This window comes from Lepidochelys olivacea, assembly GCF_965140295.1.
Source record: "Lepidochelys olivacea isolate rLepOli2 genome assembly, chromosome: 1".
In the NCBI taxonomy this organism is placed as follows: Eukaryota; Metazoa; Chordata; order Testudines; family Cheloniidae; genus Lepidochelys; species Lepidochelys olivacea.
This window is the reverse complement of record NC_140411.1, coordinates 231,909,597-231,921,948: the sequence shown is the minus strand read 5'-3', so window position 1 is coordinate 231,921,948 and position 12,352 is coordinate 231,909,597. Positions and strand designations below refer to the sequence as shown.

Here is a 12,352-nt window from a genome sequence, read left to right as displayed (position 1 = left end):
TCCACATCAGATCAGTGTACTGCGCTTGGATAAAAAGGAGAAGAAAGAGATAGAGGTGGCATCCACTTTTCATTTCTTTGGCTTGTTGGGCTAGGCAGTGGGGGCCATATGGAGTACTCTGTTTATCTGAATAGGGATGTCCCTTTTCTCCTCTTGAGCAATCTCAATTAAAATTTTATGGAGTTACTCTGCAATTTTCTCCCGAACATTTCTAGGGATGGTGGCCTTGTTTCTTCCCCTGGAAGAGGAAACCCTCCCACACCATTCAGTGAGTTCAGTGAGCACTATTGCAGTAAACTGACTAGCAGCAGATCAGCCTGGGAGCTTCTGGACATCAGTAGCAGGGGGTTCTCTGTGTCTTTGTCACCCTCAAGAGTCAGATGTCCACCAAAATCACCACTGCCTATGAAAATATTGGCAATATGCACTTCACTTTCCCTATACTCAAACCCATAGGCATCCAGTGTCTAAACCTTCCAGGCAACAGACACCACCCCTCTGCCTCTGCAAGGCCATATTCACCATGACTTTTGCTGCAGAGTGATGCTGTAACAAGATGCTCCAAAGCAAAAGTGACACTTAGCATTTCTTATTAAAGTTATTTATGGGAATAATGTAAGGGAGTTTCAAGACTTATCTTTCCCTTTCCATTGGAACTGTAAATCTAATCCTGTATTATTCTGTTTTAATTAGCAACCTCTGCTGTGGTGGCCTTTAGAGGTACCTCCTCCACACCTGCCAAACATATGATACTCATCAGGAAAAGAAAGAAGAAGACTGGGGAGGATATGTCGGAGAAGATATTTCAGTCCTCCACAGCTGCTGACCATGAACACAGGTGTTGGAGAGGTCACATGAGGAAGGGCCAACAATGGAGAGAGTGGTTGCAGCAGGAGAGGCAAAGAGACCAAGAGGTGCATTGGGAAGTGCATCAGGATATCATGGGCTTGCTCAGGCAACGTACACAGATGTTAGAGCATTATCAAGCTATATGCTGAGAAATCCCACTCACAGCAGCCTTTCTGATCCATGGAAAACTCCATGGCTGCTGCTCCCTATATCCCCTAACATAAGTGGCAGAATGGTATGAATCCTTACCCCTATCACTCCATGCCAGGGCAAAACTAGGAGAACCATAGGTACACCTACACCTGTGAGGGATATTGCAATCCATGCAATATCTTACGAGAACAGACTCTATTAAATTTATAACTGGTTTATGTAACACGTGGGCCAGACGTTGCATGCAACTCTGTGCGGGGAAGGTACCTCAACTCCTCCAGGAACCAAAAACAATGGGCAGTGATTAAGGTGAATCACTTAGATACTAATCCTGTATGTACTGTTTGTATGTTCTGATTCAAACTGGGTTTTCCAGAGACCAAGAGAGAAAGGGCTTTTGCTATAAAAAGTCTGGATTTAAACTGACTCGGGGCCTTGGACAGGACCTTCTGTCCAAGAGGGGCCTCTAACCTTGCAGACACGTAAGGGTGCCAGGTTTGTATAATTTTTGGTGGTGCCCAGAACGGGTCCAAGCAGAGACCCCGTGCTTCAGGGAGATGTGGGGTCCAGGGTGGCCTGGGGGGCTAACAGGGGGCCTGGCACCGGCAGCAGCAAGCAACCCGGCTCCAGGCCACCCTGGACCCCACATCCCCCTGAAGCACGGGACAGAATAGGAATATGCCATCTATTGTCCCACTGCAGTTCAGAAAGTCCATTGCTGCAGATCCACCCATTATTCCCTACAGATTACTGAGTGTCACAGTTCTGTGCAGCAGGATATGCTTAATGCCCTTGCACACTTGGAAGACAATGGCTCCCACTGTGGATTTTCCAGCTCCAAACTGACTGACAGAACTCTGGCATTGCAAACTTCCAGAACGTGATCGCCACTGGATTCTCCACTCTCAGTGCACACCTTATTCTGGTGTCACTGATCTGGAGGGGTGGGGTGAGCTTTGCACACAGATCCAGGGAAATCATTCATTCTCCACCTAATTGTATTCATTTTATAGATGGCTTAATTAATACTTGCTTACACGATTATTTCATTAATGCTGGCAAAGTATTTTGATAGCCAGCGATGAAAGATATGATGAAAGAGCAAATTATTGTAGCAGTGAAGATGAACAAACAAGCAATAGTCTGGCAGCCCAAGATTCTAAAGTAAAACTTAGGAAGTGGCATTTCACACCAAACTTTCAAAACTGTTTTCTTAAAAGGGGTTGTTAAAAAGGATGATATGGAAGCAGGGAGAGAGGGCAAGAATTCTGTTTCAGAGTGTAGGCTTCCCAGCGTACCAAAAGGCCACCCTTAATTACATAGCAAATACAGACATTGCTGTTTTCTCTCTTCTACATGTGACACTGCCTTCCAGCATCAGCTGCAAAGCTACAATGAGAGCCCTTTGTAGGGTTGTGTAATTTTCTTTAATTTAGAAAGTTGCCTTTTAAGAGAGCCAGGTGTAGTCTCTTGATTGTGACTGCACAAATAGAAAGGAAAGACTTAATCACCAGAACAGCCACCAGCTGTGAGGTGCTTATAAAATGACAGAGACAGCCATAACCCCACCAGTCATGTATTGCTTAAGACTATCCTTTGAAGCAAATAGCCTTTTCTGAGAAATCTCTTTGCTCATTTATTCCTTCAATAGCAAGTTTAAGTACCGCTTTTGTTTAAACCCTTGTCATGCTTTCATTTTCCAGTGTACCAGACAAACTACTAGCATGCATGCACACCTGAGTGTGTGCCCTCAGCTTCTTCAGGGTTAAAAGTTAATTGAGAGAGTACTTATATAAGTAATGTATACTGCTTTAGTTGGAAGTAAATACACCTTTTCTGTTTTTCACATTTCCCTTTTCACTTTGTGATTCTAGGCAGTGGAATATTTCCTCCTGTATTTTAAATGTAATGTTGTTTTTCCTTTGTCTCCAGATCCTAACAAACCAATCATGCTCTGTTTAAATACCATGGCTTTATATCTGGACAACAGCAAGAAAAATTAAATAATAATTGTAGCAATGGGTCCTTATTTATAAACAACATCCAGCCCCACTTCATTTTGGATCTTGTTTCCAGCCTGCTCCAGGTACAACTGATTGCCCACTCTCTGAAACTCTGCCAGCTTGGAATATTCCAGACCTTGAAGGTGCACTAATCACACAGTTATTTCAGTTCCAAAAGCTCCATATACATACCTGCAAGTAGCTGAAGTACAGTGATATAATTAAGACAGTGGACTGAGACTGGCGTTATCTGGGTTTAATTCCTGGTTTTGCCAGACTTCTTGTATGACCTTTGACAAATCACTTAATCTCTCTGTGCCTCAGCCCCCTCCCATGCTTTTTCTCCTATGTTTTGTTAGTCTTGTTCACTTAGCTTGTAAACTTTTCAGAGTAAGAACTGCCTCAGCACAGGGGGAATCTATTAGATGGCCTCTTGAGGTCCCTTCCACTCCTATGTTTCTATGGTTTCTCCAATTACTATGTGTATGTAAAAAGAAAAGGAGTACTTGTGGCACCTTAGAGACTAACAATGGGTCCCAATTTCAGCTGGTGCATCTATGTGCTACTGAAATACAAATGAAAAATAATAATTGAGAGGATCTGTCCAAAAGAGCAGATTTTAAATTGCCTGATGGAATTAATTATTGTCACTTTTATTTTTAAAGGGCAAAGACCTAGCTAATAACACTATAAATTGATTGGCAATTACTTATATTTTTGTTTCAGATTTAACACACAATGAATTGGTGGTGTATGATAGTTGCATGAAAGCGTAATTATTATATTAGTTGCCCTGTACTCATTAATTCTTTCACATAAGGCTGAAGTTGGGGAAAGACAATATTCCTGTGCAAAACTTCATAATGTTAATGTGAATCTAATTGTTGGAACAACACCTGATGCTGGCATTCTGCATGAAGCAAAACCCATTTGTAAAAGTCTGATAAGTCTTTACGATGAATAAGAGAAATAAGGTTACTTTTAAAAATTTTGAATGGTACTGGCTAGAGTTTTCACATGTGAAATGTGTTTGTTACTGGATATGGTAAAATACTTTATGAATCCACACAGCAGACATTGACATAATGTGCACATTTCATCCTAGGACTGAGGCCCATACAAGGCCATCTTCACCACTTACATCTTGGTTTGACTGCTTAGGGTCCAATTCTATATGCAGTTATGCATATGAGCGTTTGGAGGATCGGGCGTTAAAGTAGGGCTTAAGTTGTAAGGAGGGTCTAGCACCAGAAGTTTTCACACAACCGTTTTCCAGGGAACCCTGCTCTCACTTCCTGACAGAATACAAAAAGAAAAGGAGGACTTGTGGCACCTTAGAGACTAACCAATTTATTAGAGCATACAGAGTCTATGAGGGTTTTATGCAATGAAAGCTCCAGGTACACGTGACCTAGGGAGCAGTTACAGCTACTCTTCCATCTAATGCAGCAAAAAGACTCACTCTCTCTACCTCTCTCCTGTGAGTGGAACAAAAGGTCTCAGACTCCCCACAGCTAAAGTGATTGGAAGGCTGACCAGCATGAATTCAAACAGAAATGAAGAGGAGGAAACAATTACACATCTTTAACATGTGATTTTCACTAAGAAAGTTGTCATAGTCTTTTTCTAGACTGTTCATGTGAAACCACAAAAATGAACAGTGTTGAGTACTTAGTGCAAAACTCCATACAAGGAGAGAGTGTGGTATTGTGATTTGAACATGAATCTTTGGACTCCAGCCATATTTCTGAGAAAGGCGTGCTGGGTGACACCAGCTGAGCTGACACCTGTAAATTGCCTCTGGTGTGAATAATAGGTAGAAGTGCAAACAACCTCAGTGCAAGAAGTTGCACAGCCAAGGAAGCTTGAGTGAGAGTCTATTCGGATAAGTTGTGGAATTTCCCCAATTCCCAGTGATTTTAGTGAGCATTAAGGATGTTCAGTACTTCACAGGATCCAGGTCCATTTCATCCTTAGATCGTGAAGCACTTTATACAGTATCATTATCACCATTTTACAACTAGGAAAACTGAGGCAGAGTAACGATAGTGACTTACCCAGGGTCACAAAGCAAACAACAGACTTGACTCCTAGTCACCATGCCCTGCCCAACAGCATGCGTTTGAACTAGACCCAGATATTTTCTGCTTCTGCCACTTCTGAAATCTGTCTTTTCTGGCCAAATTCAAGTTCCCAAACTTGATGGATCCAAATCATTTGTGTCAATTTTCTCAATGCTCACCATTTGTATTGCAAGTCTCACAATATTTGGTGTGTGTTAAAGCCCCAGCTCCAGGAGTCATGTGAATATGTGAGAATCTCACCCTTTTCTTTTTGTAAGTTTCTGGGCCTCATATTTATGGAGGAAGGCTTGAACATGTGACTGGAGCAAACCACTCCTACGCTTAAAAAAACAGAAGGTAAATAAAAAGACCCCCACGAATTAAAAGGTCATGATTTGGCAGGGAGTGTGGGAGGCCTCACTCAAGACTTTTGTAGGCATGGGGCTGGTCTTGTCATCATGGCCCCCAAGTGCAGCACGGGGCAACCAAGCGCCCTGAGGCCCTGTCTCAGGGTTTGTGGTACTGGACGTTACTTGGCTACACGCGCTGGACCTGGCAGCAACAGGCTGCGACCCCCAGCCCGGCCAGCCGCTGGCAGAGGGCGAGGAAGGGGCTGCAGGCAGAAGGGGCACGAGGATAACGTGCTGTCTGCAGCCCCGTGGCTGAGCCACGTGCGGGGGGGCTCCCTAGCGGCCGGGCTGCGCTGCGGGCTCCCGCCAGGAAACCTCGCGCCCCGCCGCGAGGCCCAGGAGCCGGCACCGGCACCGGCAACTTCCCCCGCCCGCTCTGACGGGGATCTCGCGAGAGGCGCGCGGCGGAGGGGGCGGTGCTGAGAGCCGGGGCTCGGACGGGCCCACGGCGGGGCTCGCGCCAACGGCTCGCCTCGCCCGCTCTGTGCCGCTGCGGCCGGGGGCGTTCGCCATGGCCGAGGCGGGGGCCGAGGAGGAGGAGGAGCAGCAGCAGCAGCAGAGAGCGGCGCCGGCAGGTCAGGGGCGGGGGCTGGGGCTGGGGCTGACCACAGACCGACCGACCGAGGCTGCCCTGTACCCCGTGCGGGGCTAGGGAGCTCCTGCCTCGTCCTCGTCCATTCCCGAGCGTGCATTTTGTATCCCGGGTGTGTGTGTGTGTGTACATCTACATACACCCATTGTGCGTTATCCTGGGTGGTGTGTGCGCGCGTACACACATTCTCTGTCTGAAGTGCGCTGTCGCTCACGAACGCGTACGCTCAAATAAATGGGTGAGTCTCCCAGGTGCCACAAGCCCTCCTGTTCTTTTTGTCGGATAGAGACTGACACGGCGGCTACTCTGAAACCCGCCTGTGTGTGTGTTATCCTGGGTTTGTTCCTGTGTGTGCGTCTGCGTTGTATCCCGGGCGTATTTCTGTATCACGGTATATGAATACACACATACGCAGTGTGTCTTTCTTTTTTCCTGGGTGTCTGTGTTGTGCCCCATCTACGTGTGTGACATTCCCAATATACTATCCCAATTTCACACCGCTTTTCTTGAATTCATGGTAGTGCATCCCCCTTCCATTATGTTCATGGACATGCTTTTTTCCCAGGCTAAATACCCATTCTCTGGCTCAGAGCAGAGTCATAGAATCATAGAATATCAGGGTTGGAAGGGACCTCAGGTGATCATCTAGTCCAACCCCCTGCTCAAAGCAGGACCAATCCCCAATTTTTGCCCCAGGTCCCAAATGACCCCCTCAAGGATTGAGCTCACAACCCTGGGTTTAGCAGGCCAATGCTCAAACCACTGAGCTACCCCAGCTCACTTGCCCATGCAGTATTATTAAAGTCTTAAATGGGGAAGCATCTGCAAAAAATAACCTGTTTTGTTATTCATTATGTACACCCACACATAGATCCTATATTAAATAGTCACATACTAATCTGTTTGTTTATCACTGTTGTAGACATATGTCTGCACTTGGATGAATTGGGCTAAATACTTTTTTTCTCTGGTCTGTAATGCACTGTTTTTGTTTTATTTAGTAGTTGATTGATAAGGCTTTGCTTTATACAAAAGTTTGTGTGTAATATGTCTGTTAGGTATCGGCTTTCTGATGTGTACTAGTTTAATCCATCATCTTAAGTGTGGTGTGTCTATTGTGTGTGAATATACTTAGGTTTGATCTTTGTTCTTAACCATAACCCTCTGGACCTGAGCGAGGTTCAAAATTAGCAGCAGTTTGGGCTTTTTCTCCTTTAAAATGTATATATTGTCCCTTCCATGATTTCAATCTGAGGAAAGAAATAGATGCTTTGTACCTGGCTGTGAGGCACAGAAGAGAGAGTGAATTCCTGCTTCAACTGTCACTTTTACTTTGCTTAGTTACTACTAAGCCTTTTGGTGTTCGGGTTTTCTTTCATGTGTGTGTGTGTTCATTCTAGTCGCCTAAAAATAGGTCATTATTTTTTTTCCTGACAGTTTTTGTCTCTTGGTTTATGGAAGCTAGACAGCATTTGGTTGTTTAAATGGGTGTGAAACAGTGATATTTGTTTTTATAGCATGTGAGGTTTATTTTTTTATCTTTTAGCTTCCATGAAAATCAGTTCAAAAGGGGAAAATGTATTTGATCCGCACTGTATATGTTTTGTAAGGAAAGGAGGAAATAGAAGCAAACCAAAAACAAACAAACAAACCAAAACATCCCTCCCCCAAAACACTGGATTTGCATAGCTTTTTTTTTTTCCCCTTCCCCTGGAGAAGCGCCCATAGGAAGGAAAATGTACCATAGGGTCACATATTTTATAGTAATTTATATTTCTTACTCTTGTCAATTTCCACTATCAGATTGCTGATACTTGTTCACGTTGGTTCTTTAAGAGCTGGTAGACCAATTACTGTATTAGTAGTTTCTTACTTTTAATGTTAAGTTATAAATAGCTTAACTTGTGTGAAAGACTCTAAAATTTTTATTCTAAAGATTGAAATAGGTCCAGACCAATCTCTTGATTAATACTTACTTTTAAGTTTACCCTTTCACATTATTATTATTAGTGCACTTGTATGAATTAAGAAAAAACTAAAATTAGATTATTGACATTAGCTCCCTGTGGGTTTGTGTTTTAACTAGAAGTAGTAATATATCCTCGTGCAAACCCCCCAATAAACAGATGGGCTCTTCAGTACCATTGAGGAAAACCAAGAGCCAAGGTATACCACTGAAAACTCCTGGTTGAAATTCTGTTGATTTCAATAGGTCCAGGAGTTTTGCCATTGACTTCTGAAGAGTCAGGATTTTGCCCACAGTCATTGGAATGTAGGACTCACGAGAGAACAGCTAACATCAATTCTCCTAACAGGATGTGCGGCAACTGGTGTTTTCTCAGTTTGGATCCAAGCTACAGTACTTTGTAGATTTCCCTGAGTTGCACCTGAAAGTGACTAAGGAGGCAGTGAAGATTTTAAAGCACTGGCATAGAATGTTCTCTGTAGCTAATTACATTCATATTTAAGTATACATACACCCTACTGGGCCAAACCCATATACTTAGTTCAAATCTGTTTACTAAATACATGTGTCATAAATATAAAGGGAAGGGTAACCACCTTTCTGTATACAGTGCTAGAAAATTCCCTCCTAGCCAGAGGCAAAATCTTCTTACCTGTAAAGGGTTAAGAAGCTCAAGTAACCTGGCTGGCACCTGACCAAAATGACCAGTACGGGGACAAGATACTTTCAAATCTGGGCTGGGGGGAAGGTTTTGTCTGTCTGTCTGTGTGATGCCTCTGCCAGGGACAGATCAAGAAAGCAAGCAATCCAACTCCTATAGAGTTAGTAAGTAATCTAGCTAGAAAATACGTTAGATTTTCTTTTGTGTTTTTTTTTTTTTTGGCTTCTGAAATTCGTGGTGCTGGAGGGAATGTGTAGCCCTGTTTTTGTGTCTTTTTGTAATTTAAGGTTTTGCCTAGAGGGATTCTCTATGTTTTGAATCTGACTGCCTGTGAGATTATCTTCCATTCTAATCTTAGTGTTTCTTTTATTTTTTTTTTGTTCTTCTAATAAAGTTCTGTTTTTTGAGAATCTGACTGGGGTTTTAGTGTCCTAAAAACTCAAGGCTGGTCTGTGCTCATCTTGTTTATTCTCAAGCCTCCCCGGGAAAGGGGGTTAAGGCTTGGGGGGGATATTTTGGGGGAAGACATCTCCAAGTGGTCTCTTCCCTGATTCTTTGTTAAATCTCTTGGTGGTGGCAGCATACTGAATCCCAGATACAGGGAATTTTGTGTCTTGGGAAAGTTTTAACCTAAGCTGGTAGAAATAAGCTTAGGGGGTCTTTCATGCGGGTCCCCACATCTGTACCCCAGAGTTCAACGTGTCTGGTTTATTTGATAAAATCACTGGGTTTTGACTACTGCTTATTCAAAACAGTGATAGCTCTATGAATTTTTTGTTGAGGAAATATCAAGTACTTAAAATTGTCTGTACTAGTAATTATTGATGATTTTGGTTTAACCTGTTAAGAGTTTATCATCTATTTACTGTCCATGCTTGTAATGTGTTCAGTACTAAGTCTCGGTTTCTTGCTCCCCATTATGTGTGGTGGGTTTTCTGTTCGTGTGTGAGTTGTAGTACAAAAAGTGAAAAAAATTAATTTAGGTCAGTATGCATCTACTACTTTTGCTATTGAATCTCTTTAAAACACTGACAGAACTTTGAAATTTTGTTTTCTGCTGTGATCTGAATGCTAAACATCAGTGTGAATAATCTGAAATCTTTTTATGTTAAATTTTAAAACTCTGAACAAAGGATAGTTAATGTGCGCACACACACACACCCTTGTTAATGGAACATTGTTGCTGAAATTTTTTGGTGTACACAATTTAGGAGCTTCAAAATGAAAGCTGTCATAGCAACTGTAACTTGACTCCCCACACAATACTGTGTGTAACGTTCTGCTCCACTGAGTGGAGTAATAATGCCTATATATGTTGAACAGATGTAATTTCCTCATTCTTGCATGTATCTCGGCAGTAATTATTCATTACAATAATTTTAGAAAACTAATCCTTTTATTAAAAAGAAACAAAATTTAAACAACCTATCAAATGGGGCACAATTATTTGAATAATCTAACTTGTGATCCTATATGCATGTGCCTAATGATTTAGATAAACAGAGTTGTCTTAAGTCTTCAGAAGTAACTATTGATTTTGAGTGCTTTAAGTTTTGGGTGGCCTTAAAAGGGCCAGTTAGGCACCTTGACTTGAGTCTCAAGTTGGGCAACCATGATCATTTGCTGTTTTTGAAAATTTAAACCAACTGTGGTTATTTTCTGTTTGTGGGTGTTTAGGTGAGTTGTTGCTGTGTGACTGCACTCTGTGCATGTTCCAGGCCACAATATGAAAACCCTGAAGTCAATGGGACTTGTAAGGATTTACAAGATTGGGCCATTTCATTGGTAAAGAACTGTCCTATCTCTTATTACGTTCATTTCTAACTTATTTCTTACTCAGACTTTTTCAAACTTGTCAAAGCTTGTTTTCTTTGCTGAAATCTTGGAATATGCCAGGTCTGAGCTACTAAAATATTCTGGATTAATTTGAGCATAAAAAGTATCTGAATAGTTTTCTTAAAGCATGAAAAAACCACCATTTTTATGCTCTGACAACTCAAACTGCTAATAGAATTTTCTTCAAGCATACCCCAACAAAAATTCACCTCTGGGCTAAGAACAAGCATGAGAGTTCTGAGTAATTTCCCTTCCCACCTCCTATCCCCAAAAAGAGGATTAGCATTAAAATGCGTTTTCATTTCTAAATTATAAGAATGAAATGCTGACACAACTTTAATAACAGCCATAGTTGTGCAAAGGAGGGAGTAATTGCACCAGGGTGAGAAATTTCCAGTGTGTGCCCCTGTCTATAGAATATGAAAAAAGCTATTGGCAGAATTTAAATGTACCTACTTTGTTACAGTTATATGAGTCCATTACCTAGGTCAGTGTTCCTAAACTTGGGACGGCGCTTGTTCAGAGGTGGGCCGGGCCGGTTTGTTTACCTGCCGCGTCCGCAGGTTCAGCCGATTGCGGCTCCCGCTTGTCCCTCAGTTCCCCGTTTTCTTAATCTTGAGTCAAACCTTGTAGTGACAGGTTAAAACTACAGATTGCCAAAAGAAAGCTCCTTTAGTAATGAAATCTTCACCAGCACCAGCTAGGTAGTGTTTTTATAAGTCCGTCAGAGAAGAAGTGTAACAGCATATCAGTTACAGTGAATCATAAAGAAAGTAAGGTAGATAGAAATGAAAGATGAATGCGGGAGGTTAGTAACTTTCTTAGGTTGATTGGAAATATTTAAGCCATAAGGAGTGGAAAGAAAATTCCTTTTAAGCAAAGGCAATTTGAGAACATATGCAATTACAGAAGTAAGTCTCTGAAAGAACAAATCGTGGATTTCAGTTTGTTCACCTACCTTCCTTGATTGATCTGCTATCATTGCTAGATGAACCTAGTTCCCTGGCCTGTACTGGCACAAATACATAATTCCTACTTCATTTAACGCAATTAATTCAAGTGGTGTTAAATTTAAAAAAAAATCCAGTAGTATTTTATGTTTGTAAAAGTAATTTTCGACTTTTAAATTAATGGTGTCTTTTTTTTTAAAAGTATACAAAATTAAAAGCTCCCTTTTCAGACAGTAGGTACAGAAATTATATGTTTAATTTGTGTATGCGTTTACTGCAGTTGTGTACCTGCTTACGCATCTAATTTGTGTACCTCATGTACTGAAAATCTGGCTCTACAGTCTTAAAATTAAGCTGTCTATCTTTTAATTGAATAATACAAATCTGAAGATGCCAAAATGTTCCCTTTGTTTAATAATGATTTTTTTATGTCCTAAACTTTCCAAGGCTGCGATATGTAATTTGTTTCAGCCTACAGCAGGTTGTTGTAGTTATAAACTCAAGGAAAAGATACTCTCTTCATAGTCTAAGGCATCGTTTGGACAGATCTTTGGCTTAAATAGTATGACTCGGTGTGACTTTGTAAGTGGTTGATGTAGTGTAACCTCAAACTTGCACAGACTTAATTACCTACAACTACTGCTGTTTCACATGTTGCATATATCACTGTGAGTAAATTATGACTTTTAAACTTGAGCTTTGATATCTTTTTATCTTATGCTTGGTAAAGTTTTCAGAAAAAATGTAGGGATAGAGTAAGGTAATGGGCCCATTCTGTGGCAATTTCATTTCTTGTGACATTAACCAAAAGTATTTTGTTTCTAATCCAACTTTATTTATTCTAAGATGCTGCAGTATGTTTTAAATCT

General features: G+C 41.6%; 1 protein-coding gene across 5 annotated transcripts in view; it reads left to right on the top strand.

Annotated features, from left to right (window-relative positions):
- Positions 1-5,825: 5,825 nt before the first annotated feature.
- Positions 5,826-12,352, top strand: part of BMAL2 (basic helix-loop-helix ARNT like 2) — a 60,973-nt gene continuing 54,446 nt past the window's right edge. For 3 of the 5 annotated variants that reach the window (XR_014712905.1, XR_014712906.1, XM_084638469.1), the window contains exon 1: positions 5,826-6,053. Coding sequence is in view for 2 of the 5 variants with exons in the window: in XM_084638469.1 (XP_084494595.1) it covers positions 5,990-6,053 (64 nt within the window). In the remaining 3 variants the exon portion in view is untranslated. Of the gene's footprint in view, positions 6,054-10,374; positions 10,483-12,352 lie in introns of all 5 variants that reach the window. The other 2 variants (XM_084638468.1, XM_084638467.1) reach the window with 2 other exon arrangements.